The following is a 26,244-nucleotide window of genomic DNA, read 5'->3' on the forward strand; positions in this document are numbered from 1 at the left end:
TTATTATTATTATTATTATTATTATTATTATTATTATTATTATTATTATTATTTGCCTCTTCCACATGGACTTCATAGTCACATGCTGAAGTGACTGTTGACTTTGATACCTCAACTATCTGAACACAGAGGCTAACAAAGGAAAAGAACTGCATTCTGTACAAAAGCACAGTATCTCAGTCATTTCATCATAAGTTTCTCGGGTTGTTGGCTGATATTAAAAAAATGTTATCTGTGCTGGCATACATATCATGAATTCACTACTTCTTTACTCTCTAATGAGTTAATTAAACTCTTTCTCAGTTTTAATTTCTAATACAAGAATTATTATAAAGAGCTATGACACAAACAAATAACAATTCTGATAGTAACAGTCAGAGAGCAATTACCTAACAGGAAAATAAATGACTGACCTGAACAAGAACAAAGTAACGCTTTTTCCACCTTTTCCAAACCTTCTGTCCAAGGGCATACAGGTACCTGGTAGGAAAAACAAGCACAAGAGTACATAAATAATGGTGCGGTTCTCCAGCTCCATGTCTTCCATAGGTATTATGAGTCCAGCCTCCTAAAGGTAAAGTTTAGTTTATTTGAAATCGGAGACAACACGCAGCTCCTGGGTTACAAGATGTCTTTGCCGATTCTCGATTCTTGAAAGGGAATTGATTTACGTGGCTTACAATTTGTCAGTCCCTACTACAAATTGAACGAAGTAGGAGTTAGAAAGGATAATCAAAGAACCAGTTGGAATTTTATTTTCGCACATGTTTCTTAGGAGATTCAGAGGCTAGGAGTGAAGGAACTTGTACTGAATTCTTCAGCACTCAGAGGACTGGAGCTGGTGAGCATGGCCTGAGAAGGAGGTGGATACAGAGCAAAGAACCCAGGGTGAAAGGTTACTGTCCAGCTGGGTGACCTTGCGCTGTCTGCATCAACATCCATATCCATTTCTTTGCCTACTAGAGGACAGCACCAGGTGTCCTGATTTCTAAGTCCTCTGCCAGCTCCGTCATTTTGAGGTTTATGTGGTTTATGGAAGCTCTCTACCGAACAATTTTTTTCATCATCAAACCCAGCTAATAAAAAAGGCATCATTTCGTTTAGCATCATTTCAGCTATGGCTTTTAACTCTGCATGATATCTGTAATCTAAGCTGAAATGACTGACCTGGTCATTCATTTGAATAGAACTCCTTTGTTGTGTGTGTTCATATGTACATGGAAGTGAATGTACATGTTTCTTTTGTATGGGTATTCATGTGGAGTTCAGAGAGCAATGGGCCTGTTCTTCGGGTGCTATCCCTTCTTGTTTTTTGTTCTGTCTTGTTTTATGATTTTATTTATTTTTTTTTTTGTGCCAGGGTCTTTTGCTGGTCTAGAGCTTGCTGAGTAGGCAAGGCTGGCTGGTCAGTGAGCTCTGGGGATCTACCTGTCTCTGCCTTCTCAATCCTGGGCTGTAAATCATGTGAAATCATGTTTAGCTTTTTTACATGTGTTCTGGTCACTTTACCTACTGAACTATCTGTACAGCCTTGAGAACATAAATTCTGTTTTCAATGAATAGTTAAAAATATGCTCAAGTATCCATGGGGAAAAGGAAGAAATAAAAACAAGGAAGCTCAAGCTCATGGTGGTGAGTTAATATGCAAACACTTCATACAATGACGCAGTGTAACACGTGGAATTTTTTTTTTTTTTAGTTTCTGAAACAAGGTTTCTCTGTGTCGCATTGGCTGTCCTGGAGTTCACTCTGTAGACCAGGGTGGCCTGGAATTCACAGAGATCTGCCTGCCTCTACCTCCTGAGTACTGGGATTAAAGACATGTGCCACCACTTCCCATCCCTTGCTGGGATTATTTAATTTTTTTTTCAAATCTTATCATAATTTGAGTTTGAAAGTAGAAGCTCAGAAATGCTCAGCATCCTTAGTCATCAGGGAAATGCAAATCAAAATGACTCTGAAATTCCATTTTATATCCATCAGAATGGCTGAGATCAAAACCTCAAGAGACAGCACATGCTGGTGAGGATATGGAGAAAGGCGAACCTTTCTGCATTGCTAGTGGGAGTGCAAACTTGAACAACCATGTTGTATGAATATTGGGAATAGTTCTACCTCAAGACCCAGCTATACCACTCCTGGGCATATACACAAAGATGCTCTACCATACAACAAGGACATTTGCTCAATATTTTCATAGCAGCTTTATTTGTAATAGCCATAAACTGGAATCAATCAAGATGTCCCTCAACCAAAGAATGGATAAAGAAACTGGGCTACATTTACACAATGGAATACTACTCAGCTGTTAAGAACAAAGACATCTTGAAAGTTGCATGCAAATGGTTGGAGTTAGAAAAGATCATCCTGAGTGAGGTAACTCAAACCGCAAAAGACACACATGGATGTACTCACTTATAAGCAGATTTTAGCCACATGGTACAGTATAACCGTACTACAATTCAACAACCTAAAGAAGAAAAGTAAAAAGGAGGATCCAAGGGAGGATGTTTAAATATCACTCAGAAGGGGGAAATAGAATAGACAGCAGAAGTGGCTGAAGAGATGGAACAGGCTAGGAGGGGGAGTACAAAGAGAAAAGAGGGTAGATATCAGTCTTGGGGAGAGTAGGGGCAGTAGGACAGAGGGCTTACAGGGAGAAGGAAAACCATGGCAAGGGAATCTCTGTGACAAGCTAGAGACCTATGACAGTAGGTTCACAGTAGAGTCATAGAAATTGAAGAGGACACCCTCCTGCTAGACAGGACTCCTAATGGAGGAAGCAGAACACCAACCTACTCACAAAAATTTACCGGCCTACAAGATGGTCAAAGATAAAGACAGAGCAGAGATTGAGGGAATGTCCAACAAATGACTGGCCCAACCTGAGACCCACTCATGGGAGACAGCCAACCCCTGACACTATTAATGATATGCTTGCAGACAGGAGCCTACCATAGCTGTCCTCTGAGAGGCTTCAACCAGCAGCAGACAGAAACAGATGCTGAGACTCACAGCCAAATATTGCATGAAGAGTAGGGAGTTTTGTGGGAAAGTGGGGGGAAGGATAAAAAGGAACTTGAGGGGACAGGAGCTCCATCAGAAGACCAACAGAGCCAACTAACTAGAGCCCAGGGGGTCTGCAGAGACTGAAGCACCAACTAAGGACCATGCAGGGACTGGATCTAGGTCCTCTCAAAGATGTAGCAGATGGACACATTAGGCTTCATGTGGGGTCCCCTAGTAAGCAGAGTTGGGAGCTGACTCTGACACGGACTCTGTTGCCTGCTTTTCAGTCACTTTCCCTTGGCCAGGCTGCCTAGTCTGGCCACAGGGGAAGAGGACACACTCAGTCTGGATGTGACTTGATGTGCTCAGGTGGGTTGGTGGGGGCTCCCCTTTTCTGAGGAGTAGGGGAGGGTGGAACCTGAAGGAGAGGAGGAAGGGGACTATAGTCAATATGTAAAGTGAATAAACAAACAAACAAATAGAAAGTAGAGGCTTACCAGCATAAAGGTTATTCAAATAAACTCGATCTGTCTACAATTGTAATAAAGAATATCACATCTAAGAGTTTATTTGAGGGTTTAAAGGACTGATCTCTCACAATTTCATAGCTGAAAACTGAGCGTCTGTCTTATGACCCCCTTTTATAAAACAAAGCAAACATATCATTTCTTTCTAAAAAAATACTAGTATGGCATGCTCATGAAGGTATAGTGGATGAATGGACACTGTGTTCAGTACCAGGAGAAATGTAGCAAAAAAGCCCTTCTCCTGAGGAACAGCACAGCAAAATACAGAAATGCCTATCTTTTTATTGTGGAGTTATTCAGGCAATAAGTATAGTCCCACATAAAAACGTATGTTCACAAGGACACATGGTGTCGTGAAATTTGTATATCTTAAAATTGGCGACAGATGTTCAAAGGTAAGAAGTGTATTCACCAATTGCAAAATCATATTTACTAATGGCATAATCATAGGAAGAAATAATCTATTGCTACGGAAGTTATGACTTTGCTAAAGTTAATAAAATGCAGAAAAAATTTCATTATGTTATAGGAAAAGACTGAGGATTTAACATTATACCCATACTTAATGATTTGGAATTTCAGAAAACAAATATGAAATGAATATTCTAATTATTAATGACCATATTGCCTGAGGAATGAAATTATGAAAGACTTAAGTATACTTATTCTTCTGTGTTCTACAATATGAGAGTTAGGATAAGAAATCAAGGAGCTATCAACGCTCAAAGTGACTGTGCTCTTGCATTGAAATTATCACTCAAATAGCCCAATGAAGCGTTTATTTGCTTTCAGGCACATCAGCCAATTGTGGTGAGTTATCTCTGACAAGCGCTATGTGCCTAAGACCACTGCATGAGTTTGTGGATGCGATGTGGACTCATTTAGAGAATGGTGGCGATTTCAACTCTTCTTGTTCTCACATGTTCAGTGTTTCTTCCCAATGTCCCCTAAACGCCCTTCCTTTTAGCCTCTAATTTCTCCTCTGTGTTTGTGGTGATAGGTGTTCAGCTGCTCTCTTTCTGTCTTTTCTATATAACCTCCCTCTCCTGAAATGCACATACTCATGCTCGCGTTACAGGGTTAACAACAGTGACCCAGAGTGTTTGCTCCTGTGGACATGATAGATGCTCTGTATCAAAGGGCACTGGCCTTTGTGAGTGGTTAACAGTGGCTCAGGGGCCGGAGAGGGCGCTGGGAATAACCCCAGCCTGTGACCACAGCCTGCATCTCAGCTCTCTCAAGCCTCTCACTTTGCAAAGTGCTGGGCAGATGGGTCACACGCAAGTGAAAGTGAATGGGGAGATAGAGGAACCATCATTACCACATGCAAATTAGTCTGAGTGCTCTGACAGGGCAGGTTCTGTGAGGAGCAGCAGCCAGCTGAACATCATGCAAAATGCTGGCCAATGAATTTAGAATAACATCTAGTTTCTCGACAGACAGACAGCAGAGAGGTAGGTGAGTGCATGTATACATACAGCATTTGGCAACTAGTACAAGATGCTATAAACAGAAGGAACGAAAGAAAACTGGCTACTGGCTTGTCATACCTTGAAGTGTTTGAGCTATTGCACTACGAGAATTTGTTCAAACCCATACATTAAGTGACAGCCCAAAACATCCAGAAATAAAATGATATTAAGAATTTTATGAGCTTTACATGTTAGAAAAATGAAGTAACAGCCAACAAAGGGCTGCCAAAAAGGAGGTGTTGTATACACTATGCAAAAACCACACACTATTTTGTCCTTGTAAAAATTTCGTATTAGTCAAATAAAAATTTTATATAAAAATTGAAATGAAACACATCAAAATATATACATACTGGATTAGAATATGCCAAAGCTTCTATGGAAACACGTTCCTTGTTTCCACTATAAGCATGGCTTTGTGATTGATTTCCTAGCTTCCTAGAGGCCTGGTTTCCTCTCTACTACTACAAGGATGGATTCTTCTCTTTGTAAGGGATATATTTAAAAGTAAGAAATGCATGAAGAGAAACAGTTTTCCACTATTGTTTCAGAATGAAAATTTTAAACTCATATAGTAAGAAATGACTAGGCTGCCATTAAAAGGAATGCTAAAAATAATAATTAAGAGTAGTCATCTTGTGGCCACTAATACAATCAACTTATGGAACATCAAGTTTTCTCATGCCCGTCATCCTCATCCTCATCACTACTTTCCTCAGCTCCTCAGTTCTGTGACTCTATCTCTGACCTCACTGCTCATCCTGTCTTCTACAATGTCATTGGAATTCTATAGCACACAGCTTTTTGTGTCCAAGTTCCTTTAGAAGAACCCTTGTGTGATTCGTCCTCCCTACGTGTAACAGGAATCGGTTCCCACTCCTTGCCAAGCAGTCTGCTCCACTGTAGGAATGCATTCACAGGTTGGGATGCCCATGAGTTGCTTCCACACCTTTGCTTAGGGGATCTGAAGATACCATGAACATTTGTGCGGGAGCCTTCTGTATTTACATGTTTTCGTTTCTTGTGTCCCATGTCCACAAACTAGGCTGCTGCATCATATCCAGCGCGTGTGTTTACCTGTGAGAGAACCGGACAGGCTGTCTTTCCAAGGTGACTATGGAGTGATACATTACCAGTGGCGATGGAGTGAGAACGCACCTAACTTTCGTAATCGTGAAAAATCACTGCTAAGAAGTACGGTGGGTATGAGGTCATCTGACTCCACAGCTACTTGTCCTTGTATGATTAAACTGAAAACTCAGAACAGAGGAAAGGACCTTTACCTCTTTCTCTCTAGTATAGTGGAGAACCACCAGTTTAATGAGATCTTCCATTTTCAAGGCCCTTGTAATGTTTAAAATTCAGAAGAGGCTAAGCTCATTACAGATGGGGGCTGGGATTACTTGGAAAGGCTGAAGTATGGAGGAGTGAGGAAAAGGAGAACAAATCATTATTATATAAACACTAGACAGACTAGATCAGAAGACAGCTCATAAAAATCAAAACACATTCTCTCTCCAGCTACCTGAAGATGGTTATTGAGTCACCATCCTGCCACTTTTTTAAAAACATGCACCGTCATGTTGCACGTTATTTCCTTGACGATATCTGAATTCCAAAAGATTGTTTAATTTTAGGGAAATATAAAAAATTTACTCTGAAATCACGTTTTACTAGATAATATGTGTTATGACATACATATTACTGAAAAAATGAATTACTCTCTAGAAAGACTGTACCATACTAATTTCTAGGGTCTTTGTACATAGTAAATATGATCCCAAGTAGTGATTAAAAAAAACCCAATTTGGTATTTCTTTAGTGATTTAAAAAGGGCCTCAGTGCATCTCAGGTTCACTACTATAAACACTAATTATAACTGCCTAATGCAGTTCAGCAAAAATTTGGTTGACAGGTCTATTTCATATACAATAGCAAATATCCTTAATTAGACAGATCCTTGAAAGCTATTTTTTTGGTTGGTTGTATACTTGTGTTTCAAAACAGTAGTGTGTTTGAAAGATGGAGTTTACATTTCCTCTTGTCATTTGAACTTGGAACAAGATGGCCTCTTGTTGCTTTGAGAAACAGGGTTCTACCAACTAAGCGCGTGTTGGCAGAATCTTCTCTCATTCTGGAGGGGCGGTGCTCATGCCACTCGGGGATTTTGGATTATCTGAAAATAACTGCCCAGATACTATTTAAAAGTATTTGCTTTCATCAGTACACCCAACTTCAGTATTCAGGAGTTGCTCTGTTTGAGTAAAAAAAATGATCTGATTAACTTTAAAATCTTCTCTTCTTACACTGGATTAGGTAGCTAAGAACTTAGCAGCCATGACTCAATGCTGAGGTGAGATACAGACGCAGAAAGCATTGGAGCATTTGGTTTCATAAGGCAGGATCAGCACAGCAGAGCCATCGCCTCAGCCACAGAGGTTTCTGGTGGAAAGCATGGGTTTTGTTTTAGTTTTTTTCCCCACAAAGAAACACAAACTACTGTCAAGAGTCAAGGCAAAAAACAACTAAATTAATCCTAATGTTTCCTGGCCTATGAAATTTACTTTTGTGTATTTAACCATCCCATGGGGTCATATTGTATCTTCATGTATTAGAGACATAGAATGCCAGAGTCCAACAGTTTTTACTGTATATTTAGAATATACTGCTAGGGAAAGTTTAAAACTAAAAGGAAACGATGATGGTATTTGCCCACTTGAGATCTCTCTCCATCTCTCTCTCTGTAAAGGTCAAGTTCAAGATACAACAGGTTCTACCCACAAGGTATGCAGCATATTTTTAGCAACCCCCCTCTTTTAAGTCAACAGTTTTACCTGTTGATTTTGTCAGTGGAGTATCTCACTAAAAAATGCACAATCAAACCAGGTGAAATATGAAAGATATACCATGGCTACTTTCCCAGACTTTTCCTTTATGAATCCACATAGTCTTTACAAAATCTCTCAGAATGTTCCAGGGCATCAGGAATAAAATGTTCCTTAGATATATGGCAATCATTAACTGCATGTCTTCTAGTATCAGTAAGATGATACAACAGATTCACATAAAACATGAAGTTTAGTAAAAGATAAACTTGTCATGTTTAAAAACAAGACAATTATTGGAATAACTACTAAGCTTACTTTTTTTCTGTCATCATTGCCACTTACAAAATATTTAAAATGCTGTTTTGTACAATGTCCCTTTGACTATACTTAGAAAAAAATAAGTTAAAATACAACCTTCTGCGAATTATCTTCCTTTAAGCAATATCCTTGGAAATATATTTTACTAATAAATTAAGCATTTTTTCTATAAATACATTTCATTCTGATGTGCATATAATCAAAAAATTAATGAAAAATTAAGAAGTAATTTTCTAATCAGTCTTTAAAATTGACTTAACTCATCCTGTAATACAATAAAGATGACCGTGCATTTCCCTAGTAATAGTTAGGACATAGCTAATACTATATGCACCATGTCTGAGACAGAAAATGGTTACAGGGAAGAAAGGGTCTCATTTAACCAACCACTTTAGCCTTACCAGGCCACAGAAGATGACAGTGCAGCTACTTCTGATGAGAACTGATAGAGTAAGATCAGAAAGAAGGAGAGGAGGACCTCCCCTATCAGTGGACTTGGGGAGGGGCATGCATGCAGAAAGGTGAGGGTGGGTGGGATCAGGAGAGGAGGAGGGAGGGGCTTATGGGGGAGATACAAAGTGAATAAAGTGTAATTAATAAAAGTTAAATAATAAATAAATAGATAAATAAAATAAAAAAAACACTCATTAAAATCTTTCTAAGCTGAAGATTGTTCAAAGGATGCTTTCAACAAAAAGAATTCTCCAAACATTTTGCTACATGTTGTAGTTTAGTTTCAATTAGAATGGTGGCATACAGTTCTAATGAAAAGGAGAATATGACAATTTATTTGCATAGGGTCCATGCTGTGAGAGTTCATGGTTTTACTTTATGAGGAAAAATCATCACTAATGAATATTTTTAAAACATAATTGTATACAGAAGGTAGGAATTATTCAGTGTTTGGGGGAGAAAGAGGACTAGTATTTTGGGTAGATCACCTATGATTCCAGCTTTCTATTCAAATAAATAGAACAATCAATCTACATGTTGAATAATAACGGCTTTTCTTCTACAAGGCTTCATTTTTTTTTTTTTCAAGGAAAAATAAAGAAAGAAAAAAAATCAATATATAGAGTAGTTTAGTCCTGGAAAGGGCTTTCTTAAAGAGAAACCTCAGTCAAGGTTGAAAGAGCAATTAATGCGGGCTCACAAAGCTGGGCCATTCTGATGGAGTTGGGTTAACATGTGGCAGAAGTAATCATCCACTTGTGAAAATGATTTTCGGTTCATTCTCAAACACCTTTCAGACACTCATGATCCCATTTAACTGACAACAATACAGGCTATCTGTGGGCACCATTGCATTTGATGTGAAAACCAATAGGGACCAGAATGCCCTCGGGCACTTGCAGTCAGCCTGCTCTACTGCTTGTCTTCCTTTCATGACATTCTTGCTTTTATTCAACTCCATGAGATTAAGCCTTTTCCTTTTCTTTCTTTCTTTCTTTCTTTCTTTCTTTCTTTCTTTCTTTCTTTCTCTTTTTCTTTTTCTTTTTGGTTTTGTTTTCAGCTGAAGATGAGAAAGAAACTGAATCAAGACAACGCTGCAACCTGATCATTAGGAGACCTAGATGTAAATACTTTCTAGTTTTTCATGCTTCCTGTAATTGAACAGGAAAGGTACAAAAGAAAGGGTCTTCACCACACAAAAGTGCCTGACAGTTAGAGACAAGTTAGGGCTGAGAAAACCAGTAACTCCTAATGTTGAGCAAAAAGTTAAGTTTCCAAGATATGTAAACAGGAGACATAATGACAGACAAGGGTGAAGAAATTTACTTAGGTAGAACTCTGTCTAGAATCAATTGTACAAGGCTATTTCTCTTTTTTTCATGAATTTTAACCTTCTTCTAGGTAAGCCTCACCATTTTCAACAGCCAAATGTAGAAAATAACTCTTGCACATCTAAACAGAAGGCAAACAGTCTAAATCAGACTGTTTAGAGAAATCTTTCTCTAAGAAGATGCTTTTTTAGGCAAATGTGGTGGCGCCTACCTGTAAGGGCAGCAGTCAGGAGGCCGAGGGGAGAAGATGGAGAATATGAGGCCAGCTTGTTTGGCAGAAGGTGTTCCAGACCACTCTGGGCTATTTAACAGTAGCTATTCTCATAGAAGAAAAGTTAAAAAAAAAAAAAGACATCATGCTAATATTTACCTTTGCTAAATGGTTGATGACATTCTTTTAGAACTCAATTAGCAGGAAAAAAAAAAAAAGTCCATATACATAGCTTTAATGGTCCATGTCCTCTTAAAGAGGAATACTTTCAAAATTAATGCCTTATTTCCGTAAAAATTTATTTTTAATTGGAAAACTTGAATGTATTTATGATAGACAGCAAGTATATATTATAGAATGTCCAAATGAAGTTAATATTTTATTGACTTAATATATTCAGTCATAGAATATAAGTCTTTCACAAAGATTTGATTCCTTGGTTTTTCCTAATTTCATTAATCTTCTCCCCATCTTCATCTCCAGAAGCCTTATCACTTTGTTATATGTTAATAAAACATTACTGAGCTTTCCAAGTTGATTATAGAATGGCTCAGAAATAGTTTAGAGGGCTGGGGAAGGCTGTTATGCCTTCCCCGACTAAGCCAGACAAACATGCCTTTCTCCCCAGGAAGAGTAATGTCCCTAGGGGTCCAGTGTGACAGTTTATCGATGAAGGACATTATGCACAATACCCAACACTTCAGTGAAAATTATTTACTGTTATCCACTACTAACGGTAACTTCTCATTAGGGCACAATATCCCCCTAAAGGAAAAAAGATCGAACATGGGTGAACATTATACACACAGAGGTCATCAAAATTCTCGGTTTTCCCCTTTCTATGAATGGAGATACCAAGCTGTCTTCTTCAGACCCACAAGTTCAAGTGAAATATACACATAACAGCCTGGGAGTGAATGTGCTCCACAGAGGACATACTGGAGCACTGGACTCTCAGGAAGAAGCTTGGTGGGCAAATAAACATGATACTGAGCTACAGGAAACTAAACAGGTTCTTCAAGGAGCCTGGAGCAGACACTGTGAGACACGGAGAAACACGGTAGGAGACAATACTGTGCGCTGTCTCAAAAGCTCAGAATCTTTTCCACAGAAGGTGCTCTGGGAGTCTATGGCCATATGGCCTTGAATACCCCAGATCTCCTCTGATCTCACAAGCTAAGCAGGATCGGGCCTGGCTAGTACTTGGATGGGAGACCAAGTCTCTAATGCAGTCTTGGAGAAATAGGCTGGATGACAGCCATTGAGTCCTAAGCAATACAAATATACAACTGAGTCTTTATGTTTTGTTTAAAATGAACTATTGTTCCAGTTCAAAGTAGACACTTGTAACTTTGCTAGGAGTCTATTAATATTTGTATCTGTAAAAGAAGGTTTGCTTTAAATTTTGGTGTGTCAGAGAGCAGGGGGTCTTATGGAAGAAGGGGGATACAGAAGAATCCAGAGGGGATAGGAGCCCCACAAGGAGACCAACAAAGCCAAAACAAACAAACAAACAAACAAACAAAAAACAAAAACAGGGCCCAGAGGCTGCAGAGACTGATGCATCAACCAAAGACCATGCATAGAGAGGACCTAGACCCCTGCTCAGATGTAGCCCATAGACAGCTCAGTCTCCATGTGGGTTCCCTACTCAGGGGAAAAGAGACAGTCTCTGACATGAACCCGGTTGCCTGCTCCTTGATCACTTCTTCCTGATAGGGAGACCTTGCCAGCCTACAGAGGAAGAGGGTCCAGGCAGTCCTGATGGGACCTGATAGGGAAGGGTCAGACAATAGGGGAGGAGGACTTCCTCTATCGGTGGACTAGGGGAGAAGGATAGGGGAAGAAGAAAGGGGGGGCGGACAGGGAGGAGATGAGGAAGGGAGCTATGAATGGGATACAAAGCAAATAAGTTATAAATAATAATAATAATAAAGAAAAAATACAAAAAAACCCCACTTGATCCATAAGCTCCATGTATTATGCATGATTCCTGAACATCCTTCAACACAGCTTTCTGGTCTCAGCTAGCAAGGACATGGTTTGGGAGTGCTGAAATTTTCCTAGGCCGACTCTGTTGATTCACATTTTCATGACTTAGCTGACAAAGCCATTTATTTGATCCCCTTCTGCTGCTCAGCACGTTTCACAGATTCCCTTTTCAACAGTCCTGCTCTGCCTAAACTATGCACCTCACTTGAACTTCATTTTTATGCTTTGTGGTCAATCTTATCTGCAGTCAAGGACAGTGGAGTTCTGGTTCAAGACCTTGGGGTGCTGAACAGCAGATGTTCTGCAGGTTTTCTAGCCCTGACATTGTATCTTGGTCCCAGTGTGCCAGTCTCTGCCCTGCTCCCCTGTGCTTAAGTAGTTTTGATAAGCTGCCCACAGCCCTAGCTTTGCTGGGGTTCACGTTAACCCTACCCTGGCACTCATTTCATACATTCTGAGCATTGCTCCCATCTATAAACACTGCCCCTGCTTGAATGCTTGGATACGTCCCATCACTTACTTCCACACTGAGCACCCCTTTCTTCAAATATTCTGGGCTCTTGCTGTTCTTCAAATTGTTTGCATGTTGCTTTCTTTCTCTAGCAGTGTGGCACTTCTTAGAATATCATCTCTTTCCAATATTTATTTAAGCTGAGTTACTGTTTCAGTTTTACAATGCCTACTTATTCTCATCCCTTTGGGTCAAATATACTTTCTGTAGGTCAACCTGAAAAATATGCTCAATAAAATCAGACACATTTACTTCCTGTATTAGGTAGCATGATGTTTTTCCTCATAGCCACGGCCTCTGTATAATCTAATGTCCATTACCTGCCCAAAATGATCAACGCCTTTTGGAAAAAGATTATGTCCAATCTGCGTCATAAGCTCCTCCACATGCTGGGTCGGTATACATTTATGTGTTGCCAGGGGGCTAGTCTTACCATGGTCATTAGGAATAATTATAAGACAGAAATAGCGTCAGAAGAGAACTCTGGGTAAAAAGTGTTTATGACCCGCATAAAAATAAAATAAAATTCCTTTGCATTTTGGTATTTATTTAGATTGAGAATAATATTGGGACTTCAGCATCAGAAGGTCATCCTAGAGCTGAAGTTAACACAGGAGATCTAAGCAAAAAGAAAGCATGGGAAAGCTGCCGTGAACATGGACAGAGAGCTTCAGGAGTGCAGTGAGCCTTATCTCCTTGTCCCCCAAAAGAGGCTCCCGGTGCCTCTCAACCCCTCCCCCGAGGAAGATAGCTTCAATACAAAGCATCATGTTGACATAGGAAAACATTAGGATCTATTTGGTAGCAACTCAGGGATTCTCTGTCCAAGGACTGAACACATGAACCAGTTGTTACTGTTAAACAGCACTGGTAAACGTAACCCTGAAACTCTGGCTTGTTGCTATTAGAAATGAGCTTAAAACTTCAGTGTTGTTCGAGTGGCAGACAACGGCGGGCTGAACCAAGCTTGAGCAGATTTTGGCCACGGAACATACGCGGGGACAGGCAGAGTGTAAAGGGACCCTGTATTCATGCTCACTTCGGCTTGGTAGCTACCCTGCCAGGCACAGAAGTTAAATCTGTGGGTGAAGGTGTGGCCCACTGTGAGATGAGAGCAGGAAGCCAGCAGGAGTACCACAGCAATGCAGAAACTTGTGCCTGCAAACGAAAAGATGCAGTTTGATTTTTGGTTGTTGTTTGCTTTGCAATTGGTTTTATTTTTGCAAAATAGAAGTGAGTTGTGAAAATGGGTGGGGAGGTTTTGCTTCAATGGGAGGGAAGGGAGAGAGGTAAACAGAAGAGGAATGTTTTTTTAGTTCTTATTTCCTGCAAGTGCTTACTTTTCTGGTATGAATTTTATTCTTGTCAGTGTAGAAAAGGAACAGAAATAACTACCTAGATTGTAGCAGACAGCACAAGCCAGTTAACTGTGGAGCTCTGCATGTGAACAGGCCTTTCAATCTACAGAATAAACCAAAGGGCTGTTATTGGAGTTAGTATTAATAACAACACAAAAATATTTAGACTAAGGGGCTAGAGAGATGGCTCATGGGCTAAGAGCATGTGTTGCTCTTGCAGAGAACCCAGATGTGGTTCCAAGGACCCAAAAGGAAGTACCCAAGACTGTAACTCCAGTTCCAAAGGATCCAATGCCCTCTCCTGGTTTCCACAGGCAACAGACCCACACATGTATGTGCAGGCAGATGGCGGTACACGTGACTTGCTAAAAATTAGTCCTGTGTGGGGAATAAGAGGAGATCGCCTGGGCTGCTAGCACTTACTCAGCACTTGGAAGGCTGAAGCCAAAGGAGCTCAAAATGGGCTAACTCAATTCCAGGCCAGCTTGACAAAAGCAAACAACAAAGAAACCAAAACAGAACAAGATGGGTGTAGTGGTGAAATCCTTTAACTTGGGAGAAAGGGGCAGGCAGATCTCTGTGAAGTTAATGCCATCTTGGTCTACATAGCTAGCTCCAGGCCCGCCAGGGCTACCTAACGAGAACCTGTTTTAAACAGGGAGACTAGAATGACTAGATTGTTTTAACGTTGTACTTTGTGCGCTCTCATAGAAACTCTTCATCTCAGAAGCAGATAAAAATTCTGTTTCCCATGAGTTTCAAAGGTTTTTTTTTTGGGGGGGGGTAGGGGGAGGCTGGCGAGACAGCTGAATAAGTAAATGCATCTGCTGCCACTCTCACGACCTGAATTCAATGCTAGGACCCACATGGTAGGAGACAGCCAGTAACCCCATGCTGATCTCCACATGTGTGTTATACACACACCACAAACACACACACACACACACACACACACACACACACACACACACACACGCGCACACACACTGCCAAAGCCTTTGTCTTAAATAAAGAACAAAGTTGAAAAGCAATTGTTTCTCAGAGCTATTTTACTAAGTTTTTCAAAAGTCACACTAGGTATTTTTCAAAAATATATTTTTTTGTGTACGAGTATCTTTCCTGCATGTATGTCTGTGCACCAGATCCCCAGAGACTGGAGTTACACAAGTTGTAAGCTGCCATGTTGGTGCTAGGATTGGGACTGGGTTCCTCTAGAAGAGCAGCCAGTGCTCTTACCCACTGAGCCACCTGTCCGATCCCAACAAAAGAAGACTGCACAAGACTAGCTCTGTGTTTCCAGGCTACTGAAAACTTGATGTTTCCAAGCGAACGTTCTATTATCAACCTACCCCAAACTCCACACACAGAAAACTCTGCTACAGAAAACTCCACTACAGAAAACTCTGCTTTGAAGTTCAAGTCTTCTCCTACTTTGTGTGCCGGAGAATGAAAAACAAAGCCAGGAGTAACAGGAAACCCATGTCCAGGGAGGCTCGAAGTCACTGCACCAAGAGAAAATTTTTTTCTTCTTTAGCTTAAAGCTCAATAATGCCATCTTTATGATTCCTGTGCCTACAGACCTGTACTCATAGTATTTCTGTCTGCAGATATGAAATACAATGGAAAAGGAAACCCAGATGGTCAACAAAGAAGAAGAAAAACAACCTTTGACATGTACCCACCCTATCGGCATCTCCGTATCAGAGAGCCGTGGCCCTGTGGTAGCTGTAATTTCCCCGATACCAGAGCTGTTCTATATCAATTCAGTACGGGGTCCCGACAAGCTTGATATGCCCAAAGTGAGCCGCCACTCCGCCTACTGCTGGCCTCTCAGTTTTACATTTTTGGAAATAAAATGTCCTGATCTGTAAATGTCTAATCTGTAAACGGTGCCTCTTGAACCAAGTCTGCAGCCTCCAGACCTTTGTGGGGAGTGCTTGCGCCATCTACTGGACACACGTCTCATTGCCAAAGGATCTACGCTGCTGTTTCCAAAGATGCCCTCAAGTCATTCCTCTCAAAACACAACTCGGGCATAAAATCTGCTCTCTTTCCTTCTTTCATTCTAAGGGGATTTATATGTATAAGGAGTCAGTATTTTACCTAAGTGTGCTATCGTGTATTAGTTCAAACAACTCAATATTTTCATCTTAAGAATTATTTTAGAGTCACATATCTATAGGTTAAAATGGATATAAGCAGAAACACAGTTTGTGGCTGAGAGAGTAGCTCAGTGGCTTGAAGGAGGCTCTAGATTCAACTGCCAACACCATACCACATGTGTAGCTGCCTATATAAAGCTGTAAAACTTATATTTCATTATTTATTAAGATGTATTCTGGAGTGGGGGGCTGGAGGGATGGCTCAGTGGTTAAGAGAAATGGCTACTCTTCCAAAGGACTGAGGTTCAATTCCCAGCACCCACAAGGCAGCTAATTACTGTCTATAACTCCAGTTCTAGGTGATCTGACATCTCTACACCAATGCACGTAAAATTTAAAAGAACATATTCTGGATCCTACTTTTAAAATTAAACATGAGCAACACTCCCGTCCTTCTACATAGGAGGTTGAGGATAAACATTTTAACTGTAGCCCACAAATCTGCAGAAGATCAAGATGGTACTGCAGAAATTAACAAGCCAATCTGATGGCAAGTCCATTATTTTTCTTAATACCAATTAAAGAGCAGGAGAAAGAGTCAGTTCTTGGCAGATGACAAGCTGTAATTGTCTTTCTCCACGTTCTCTTCATGGAGCCACGGCCTAACTAGTTTTGTTTAGTTATTTTAGTTTCAATTAAAAAACACAGACTGGCTATCATTCTTAAAGACTGGTGTCAAAATTGTGTCCCCAAGTACAGTGTCTGATTCAGTTCTTGTCCCACTAGGTCTGCTTTTTTAGTGGAATACAGGAATTGCAGGGACTTAGCAATGTTGACATTGTTGCTGATAGTGACTGGAAACCAAGCAATATTCAGTTCACTGAAGGTCTCTTTCTCATTCCTTTGCCTCCTTTGCTGGAGAACTGATGGAAAATAGGATAGAGGACACACTCTTTTCAGGTACCGTAAGATAGATGTTGGTGGCTGTGTTTCTAGTGATAATATTTGTACTGTATTAGCAGGAGCTCTAGTGATCACGGGAAGCAACATAAAGCAGAAGGAAGGTACTGTGAAATGTAAGGATGGATTAGTGTGGAGGTTCCTCTGAAGATTTCCAGACCAGTCAATTGATATGCTTCATAATCAAATAAAAAAAATGTCCATGAATTCTTTAAAAAAGCAATAAGGAACTATTGCAAATTTGAGGTAATTTTTTTTCTGTTTTACCCAAAAGGTTAGCGATCAAACAAATCTCCGCTGTTAGAGCCCTTTTGTTCGTGCAGAGCACCCTAATTTTGGTCCCCAGCAACCAACATCGAGAGGCTTATGTAAGTTTAGTTACAGGGGACCTGATGCTTTGTGGGCTCCATGAGCCCCTGCATTCACATAACCCATGGATATGCATGATGGTACACACACATAAATAAATAAGTAAATAAGTAAGTAAGTAAGTAAGTAAGTAAGTAAGTAAATAAATAAATAAATAAATAAAAATTTAAACTTTCCAGTTATATGTAAGTTCACCCTATTTCACCCAAATTCAAGTATACTGGACTTTACCTGACAGTTAAACTCTGATGACTCCATTATCTGGGCTGGATTCTGCACACTTGTCAGGCTGTGCTGATATGCCAAGTGACTATTCTCAGTGCACTTCATTCCTGTCTTCCTCAAAGTACACTCAACTCTTAGAAAACTCACCTACTTAATATCCAACACTACAGTCTGGTTTTTTGTACTTTACATGCTTTGCCCTAGTTACTACATTGATTTCATTAGGAAGTACAACTTATTCTGTCAGATAATTTATCCACATTTCTTAATATTAAAAGACCTGTGCTAATGACTGCCCCGAGGTATTAGCTAGCACAGAATAACCCAGCTTGTGATTCGGCTTAAGATTCACCTTAGCGTCATAGTTAAAGGTGAACTCACAGACTCTGGTTACTAGATATAAATCAGTATCTACAAGAAAACAGTGATCAGGACAGGAGCCTACCACAGAGGCCTCTGAAAGACTCTACCTAGCAGGGTATCAAAGCAGATGCTGGAACTCATAACCAAACTTTGGGCAGAGAGTAGGGAATCTTAAGAAAGAAGGGAAAGATAGAAACCCTGGAGGGGACTGTAGCTCCACAAGGAGGCCAACAAAACAAAACAAAAAAAAACCCCAAAAAAACCTGGGCCCAGAGGTCTTTTCTGAGACTGATACTCCAAGGACCATTCAGGGAGATAACCTAGAACCCCTGCACAGATGTAGCCCATGGTAGCTCAGTGTCTAACAGGGTTCCCTAGTAAGGGGAACGGGGACTACCTCTGACATGAACTCAGTGGCATCTCAGACATGAACTCAGTGGCTGGCTCTTTGATCACATCCCTCTGAGGGAAGAGCAGCCTTACTAGGCCACAGAGGAAGACAATGCAGCCAGTCCTGATGAGACCTGGTAGACTAGGGTCTGATGGAAGGGGAGGAGGACCTCCCCTATCAGTGGACTGAGGTAGAGACATGGGAGAAGAGGAGAGAGGGTGAGGTTGGGAGGGGGTTACAGCTAGGATACAAAGTGAATAAAATGTAATTAATAAATTAACAACTGTAAATAAATAAACTGTAAATAAATAAATTTTAAAAAATGAAAAAAAAGATTTATTTATTTATGTATATAAGTATGCTGTCCTCATGCACACCAGAAGAGGGCATCAGATCACATTACAGATGGTTGTGAGTCACCATGTGGTTGCTGGGAATTGAACTCAGGACCTCTGGAAGAGCATCAAGTGCTTTTAAGAGTTGAGCCATCTCTCCAGTCCCAGCACATTTATCTTCATGTAAACTTTTCACCTCTTATATGTGCAGAATCTGGTAAACAATGTCTGATCAGGATGTCTTAACAGGAACAACCCTATCCTTTGTATCCTGGAGTAATGTGCACCCTGTGTTAGGTGGACTGGTTCTATGTGAGACAGTATTCACACATGAAGAAGGTCATTTACACGTGAATGTCATGACAGAGAACTATATTTTGACAAATCAGAATAAAAGAGAGAAGTGTCTCAAGGTGCCTTCTGAAGTCAGCCATCTTGAGTCAGCATCACAAGGCACAAAATAGCTCAGAATCTTCTGGAAATAGAGCAAGCCTACTTAGCACTTTCTCACATTATCTGGGTGATCATTTCCTCAACTGTCTCCTCTCACCATGAAGATGCAACAGAAATTTTATACTTTGATTCACCCAAGGAGAATCCACAGTGAAAGACAGAGGTGGCAAAGACGCTCACCAGAATTCAAGCTGCAGCAGTGTGGTCTAGGCTTCTAGACAGGTACTCTGAGAGCAATGGCATTCTCCTCCAATAGTTGAGGTGAGCTCTTGTGAGAGGAGCAAGGGGGTCATGTTTTCCTCAGTGATGCTGAGCATGGCGGGTCACCTTTTATACAGCTGTTCCAGACAAGAACTGTCGTCAGACTCCGGAATTGGCTCTTTCACTAATAGTAAACAAAGGTTCTCACTGGCTTCCCAGTTGCCTGAGTCTTTATCCAATGTTAATCAGTTTACCAAATACACACAGTGGGTCTTTTAATAAGTGTAAATATGGTCCAGAGATGCTATGGAACATTGTTAGAAGCATTATCATGAACTCTAGATAATGTATCTGACACAATCATAAGGACAGAGGTGTTATAAATAGGTGGCCAATTTATTTCCATGATAGAAAACAAAAGATTTGTCTCAAAATTAACTGATTACATTTTCTGAAGCAGGGTTTGGGGAAGGGTGGTGACTACCAGGGACTGCTGTAGCTCATAGGGATCCAATTGTTTATCTACAAACACAGAGATTAGCTTGTTTTCAGATTCTACTTATTAAAACCTGACAAAGGATTTTTTTTTTCCTAAGAAGCCAGACATTTTGCACACTGTTTCAAGCATGTATCATAAGCTAAACACTAAAAAATATTTCCGAATTTGTTCCAATGTGTTGGCTACCAAACGTTAGTAACAAGCAAGCCTGTGTTTGAAGGAGAGCTTGTGGAAAAGTCAGGCTGCCTGCACCAGGAGCCTCTGATTCCTACAGGCCTGAGAATCTACAAGGCTAAGGGCTTGCAGGTAGTCGCTGCTGTCTGGCTCTAGAGACCGAAGTGTGAGAAGCACTGTTTTAATTTATACCTTATCAGAAATTTGAAAACCTCAGCTACTTGATATATTTAAGAGGCATTTTTATCTAGAGTTGTATAATTAGATTTACAGCTAGGACAATGGGTAACTTTTCTAATTGAAATGAATCAAGCATTTTTTTTTCTATTTCTTTTTTTTTTTCTCCTCCCTTTATATTTGATCAGAGTGCCCCCAAGCGGATGAGAACATTTCCAACAAGAACGGAAACGCTCTTACAGGCATCCCCATGGTAATCATTGTATGAGTGGTAACACTTGACTCAGGGCTTCGCCCAGGATATAAGCAGTATAAATTAAATAATTAAATGTCTTTTAGCTCTCCACAAATATTTTTAAAAGTTTCACTGTTTTTGCGCTCTCTCTCTCTCTCTCTCCATAAAACGTGAACAGAAGGCCAACTGATCCCCAAATCTCATTTAACTCTTAAATTTTCTGAGGTCTGAGGTAACTTAGCATGAGCTAACCATAGACCATACAAAATAAAGCATAAAAGAAAAATAAATACCAGAGAAACCAATGTTATTCTATATACCTTTGTTTTCATCACTAAATAGTGGTAAAATTACGATGCTACAGTGGTGAGTGAGGTTTCGAATAGAATGCTATGAGGGTCAGTGTGTTGTGGCTACTCATTTCCTTCCCAATGAAAGGAACTGACAGTTGTCTACCTGTGACAAATTTTAGAAGAATTCTTTAAAAGAAAACACAAATTTATTCCTAGGTATAATCAATGTTTTCACTGATATGTAAAAGTAATTTTTAACATAAAACACTGAAAACAAGAGTTTGATTAGTGGTGTGTGGTGGCCCAGAAGGAGAGTTAAGAGCCACCCTGAGCTATACAAATATACGAGTCTGAGACCAGCCGAGGTACAAACCAAGATCCTGTCTCAACAAGCAAGCAAACAAACAAACAACACTTCAAACAGTGAAAACTGCACGTGCAGTGCAGCACGAGGAAGAGCTTCTTGCCACTTAAAGGTTTGATATGCCTCAACCCTTGACCAAAACAGCTGCTTGGCTCAATATTTACATCATTGTCTACCTGCCTTCACCTAGCACTGGTTTACCTGTGTCTTTACTTTTCACCAGGCTGCACGGTTTAAAAAGATCTCCTGCACTTTAAATATGTAACCGTGGTCTGAAAATGCCTAGTCCTTCATGCCAGCAAACCCATCCTGGATAATACAATGATAGAAACCCAAAAGGTACAAGGCAGTGGTCCCGGCAAGTGCTAGAAGGTGGCTAAATAGTACATTTACCTTTCTGTGTTTTCCTTGCTTATGTACTCATCACATGAAGCACAAGAAAGTCTCATGTTATTTTATAGCAATTAACAAATTGCTAACATGTCATGTTAATAAAAAAAGCAATTGACCCAAGTGGAGGGGCTAATTAAATGGAGTTAGATAATTAAACGATTCTCAATATGTAATCAAAAATTATGGCTGGAAGTGTTTCACAATGTTGTCTTTTTGTTTTCCAGTATCTGTCTATCTGCAAAATTCTAATCACTGTATCCATATGCATAAAAGACAGATCCAGTGCAGATGTTAATTTGTTGCATGATAGAAATCAGGTGTTCAATTACAAATAATGGGGTGTATGAGAGAACGTCCAAGGTTTCCATTTAGCCGAACGCATGCACCTCAGCCGACAAACGGCTGCAAAGCATTCCTACTGGAATTAGCTACTAACATGCAGCCCAGGCACATCACATTCAAGTCCTTTATCACCCTCATTATGTAATATTCACATCTCCAGCCCTTGGGTATTACCTCATTTGCCTCTGATTTAGCAGTTTGAACATTCACTCATCTAAATTTTATTTATTGTCCTTGAATTCTCTTCAGTGGGATGATTTTTTTATTTTATCTAAACTCCAGAGCACTTCAACAGAGGGCTTTGTTTCCTAATCATGCGTTTAAACACTCAAGAGCATCTACTTTTGTAGTAAGGTAAATATTCCTCCTACCTTTCAACACACCAAACCAAATCCAGCAATCTGTCCCGTCACAGTGTACAACTAATAGCTTGACAAAGAAACGACTCTGAAGGGACCAGGCATAAATACTGACTAGAAGACTTTGTGTCAATTTGTCTCCTATACACAACTCACCAAATCACAATCTTAAGATGCAGAAAAGAATTAAGATAACATGGGGAAAAATGACAATCCTTACATAAAGAATAAATGTCAGGCTCATGTCAAATTATTTTGCCTTAAATCAAGACACTATTATCTCCAGTTTGTAGTCAGCTACTGGATATTTAATACCAGTCATGTTTCGGAAATCTGAGCGTCAGATACCCACAGACGAGACTCCAGAAAAATCATCTGGATTGCTTGGCACTGAACAACACTGGATGGGGGCTCATTATTTTAATAAAGAGGGATTGTTCAAAAGCACATTACTTTTAATTCCTTTCATTCTCTTATTTCAACGAAATCAATTTCAAAATGTGTGACTATCTAAGGTCCTTTATTCATTAAAAATAAATGCTGTTTGTCAGTCTGTGGGAACCAGCAGAGCCTCGCAGTGGTTCTCAGTTAATGGGACAGACTGTGTCTGTAAACCAAGAGGGGCAGACTGATGACCACATGGGCCAGATTTAGCCACAGATGTGCTCTGAAATCAAACAATTTCAAAACCAGACAGTTCGGACTTCTTTTTGCAGGGCCTGTTCTCCTGATCCCTGAGGTCCTCACTGCTCCACTTCCTATGAATTTCACTCAGTTACTTCATGTGTATGTGCAGGTGGCCTGGCCTCTGGAGGCATGTGAGGACTGTGGATTCCTGATGGGATTACTGCCGAAGAAAAGCTCTGGGTAGTTCTGGGCAGCTCTGGGCAGCTCTGGGCAGTGCAGCCTGCTGGTTCAGACTACAAACTCTGGAATCAGATGGGCCAGATCAAGTCATGGCCACTTACTAGCTACTGATGACTCAATTTCTTTCCGTTTCAGGAATCTCGCTTGTAAGTTGCTATGATAACACTTACCACACAGAGTTGTATAATCTGAATGAGAACATAAAGTCAACGGCACTTCAATACGCTTTATATAATTAATTGTTCTGCTTTGTTTTGACGTCATAGATATAGGGTCACACACTGCAACAGTTTGCTAGGAAATAATACAATATAACAAGAAATACAGCATCACTTTAAAATTGTGGTTGTCTACCAGGTAATGAATACATGCTTTATTTTTGAAATACGCTTGTTAAAGAAGTTTCCCAGGGTTTTCACATGACTTCAGTAAATAAAAAAGCAAAGTTGTTCCAATTTTTCTGCTAATATCTACCGCATGTTCTAATATGTGAAGAAAGTACTGTCTTGCTACTGAAGAAAACACTTATACGACGTTGAAACTTTGCAAAGATTTCAAGGCAACTTAAAACACCTGTTTTTAAAGCTGTTTCAAGAACTTTTGGAATGTTTTTAAAAACTGCACTGTAAGTTTACTTCTGTTTTGGGACAACAAAGGATAACAAGAGATAGAGGAAATCCTAGATTATCAGCATCATGCTCTAAGGCAAGTGCCCACGCACAGTGTTTAAAAGAAAACAATTCATACAGGTTCAAATACTCAATATTTAGTGGAAAGGAATACTGATACCATATATGAAGAATTGAGTATCAATAGCATAACGTATCTTAATTTAAAGCATATACTGCAGCAAACAGACTACTGTGTGTGAGTGCATGTGTGTGCGCATGTGTGCGTGTGTGTGTGTGTGTGTCTGTGTGTATTTCAAGGTATACCGTCCCTTAGACTGGGAAACTTTACAGCCACATGAGCAGAGCACTCTGAGTTGAAGAATGCAATGTTTAAGTCAAATAAAAGGAAGGTTGAAAACTGCTGTATATTGAGGAATGTGAGCATTTGATTTCTGTTTTCCTCCTCCTAAGGAAATAAGGCAGCCTGGGCAAAGTCATCTGTATCCTCTATAATAAACAATTTATTTATAATAAATAAATATAACAAATATAATAAATTGTGGAGGAAGTAGTAAAAGCTGAGTATTTAAAAATTTGTAGCTTTCAAATGTAAACCTTTTATGGGAGCTGACTGCAATTTTATGTAATAACTACGTGAAAGAAAACAGTTTTGTTCATTTTTAAACTTTTATGTTTTCACTTTTCCTACTGTATTTTTAATATTTTTTGGCAAAATGTATTTATATTTCTTTTATGTGGATTGGTGCTTGGCTTGCACGCAGTTTAGTCTGTGAACTACATCTATGCTTGAGGTGCAGAGAAGCCAGAAGAGGGCATTGCATGCATTGGAATTGGAGTTAGAGACAGCTGTGAGCTTCTGTGTGTGTGGGTACTGGGAATGGAACCCAGGTCTTCTGGAGAACAGCCAGTATTCTTAACCATGGAGCCATCTCTCAGGAGGTGTATCTTTAATCTTGGTGAAACTTCAGCTGATGGTCTTAGGTAACCACATGTCCAAACATGTCAGGTCACACTGGTCTGGTTTCTTTATTTTTTTTCCCCCACCTTTACTGTTTTAAACTATTTTGAGTGTATATGATTTAATTAACTTTAAAACAATTAGGAGATTTAGCCAGAGTGTTTAAAGTCCACTGAATCATGAGGACATTTGTAAAAGTTGCTGTGTATTACCGACATAGCTTGGAATCCATATAATGTTACAGATATGTTGATGTACTTGCTTCTAGGGAAGCATATTTCCAAACTGGAATAAATAAGGGAACAAAGTCATAAAAAATCAAATGTGTCCCAGAAATCTTACGGTATTTTAGGAGTTTAACTTAGTGTGATAGCATTGAATAAAACATAATAGTTTTAAAATACTGTGAACTCCATTCTTTCAAGTTTAATAATCCAGTGAAATTTAAATTGTACAAAATTAAAGAAACATTCAAAATTTCATGATTGTTAACCTTTCTTAACCATAAATCATTTTAACAAAGTCTGTTGTGGGTATGTTCCTGAATTTGGAACTAAATTTATATCTTAGCTCCTACAAATATTCAAACTAATTATTTCAGCATGAACGTAGAATGACACTTTAATTAGTAAAGCATCTCCAAGCAATTAAGATTCCCTTGCTTCTCTTAGCAATTAAAATGGCAAGGCATATTACTGAGGTCCCACGGTTCTTCATACCTCTTCCTGACAATTATCATAGGAAACATTAAAGGCATGTTCACAGCTCTAATCCATTTACTGGGTATTTGGTTGCAGGATAAACACTTTCTATCATTGCCTAATAATTTTTCATTTGACTCTTATTACCTATCAACCATTAATGCAATTTGTGCTCTGTATCACAAAGTTCAAATTTTCACATTTCATGATTTATTACAACCAATTGATTTAGCAGAATTGTAAGACGCAGGGATAATTTTAATTAGAAAATAATTTTAACCCATTTATTCATATGTCCGTAATAGTCAGAACAATAAATACATTGAGAATGCTTAATGCTCACAGAAATATCAATGCTGGAAAATAGTGTACAATTCCTGCAAAGAAAAATGTTAAAGTAACATATATGCAAAGATAGAAGAAAAAGAAAAGTATTTTTAATTCTGTATCTCAGTGCATTCTTGAAGTCATATTTGAACATGACTTATTGTCTTTTTCATGTTTCTCTGATAATTTTAGATTTATATATAAGGAATATATAATATATAACATCTGCCTACAATAATAAGGAAACATGGAAGATAGTTGAATAATATAATTAAAACACAAGAGCCAGCTGGATGGCTTTGTGGGTAAAGCATTTGCTGTGTAAGCAAAACAGCCTGAGTCTGAATCCTGAAACCCGGTCAAATGTGAAAAAAAGAATAGCTCAATGAAGTCAATTTTCAATTTCCCATGTGCCATGGCATGCGTGCCCCCCACCACTTCATATACCCGCACCACCTCGACACACAAATAACAATAAAACTAAAAAGGACTTTAATTTATGTTATTTTAAATA

At 39.4% G+C, this 26,244-nt stretch overlaps 1 protein-coding gene across 8 annotated transcripts in view; it reads right to left on the reverse strand.

Annotated features, from left to right (window-relative positions):
* The window catches only part of Cadps2 (calcium dependent secretion activator 2), a 486,122-nt gene that overhangs the window by 151,709 nt on the left and 308,169 nt on the right, over positions 1–26,244 (reverse strand). For all 8 annotated transcript variants that reach the window (XM_055608125.1, XM_055608124.1, XM_055608126.1 and 5 more), the window contains exon 9: positions 414–480. In XM_055608125.1, coding sequence (XP_055464100.1) covers positions 414–480 — 67 coding nt within the window. The remainder of the gene's footprint in view (positions 1–413; positions 481–26,244) is intronic.

This window comes from Psammomys obesus, unplaced genomic scaffold (assembly GCF_907164565.1).
Source record: "Psammomys obesus unplaced genomic scaffold, mPsaObe1.curated_primary_1811, whole genome shotgun sequence".
Lineage (NCBI taxonomy): Eukaryota > Metazoa > Chordata > Mammalia > Rodentia > Muridae > Psammomys > Psammomys obesus.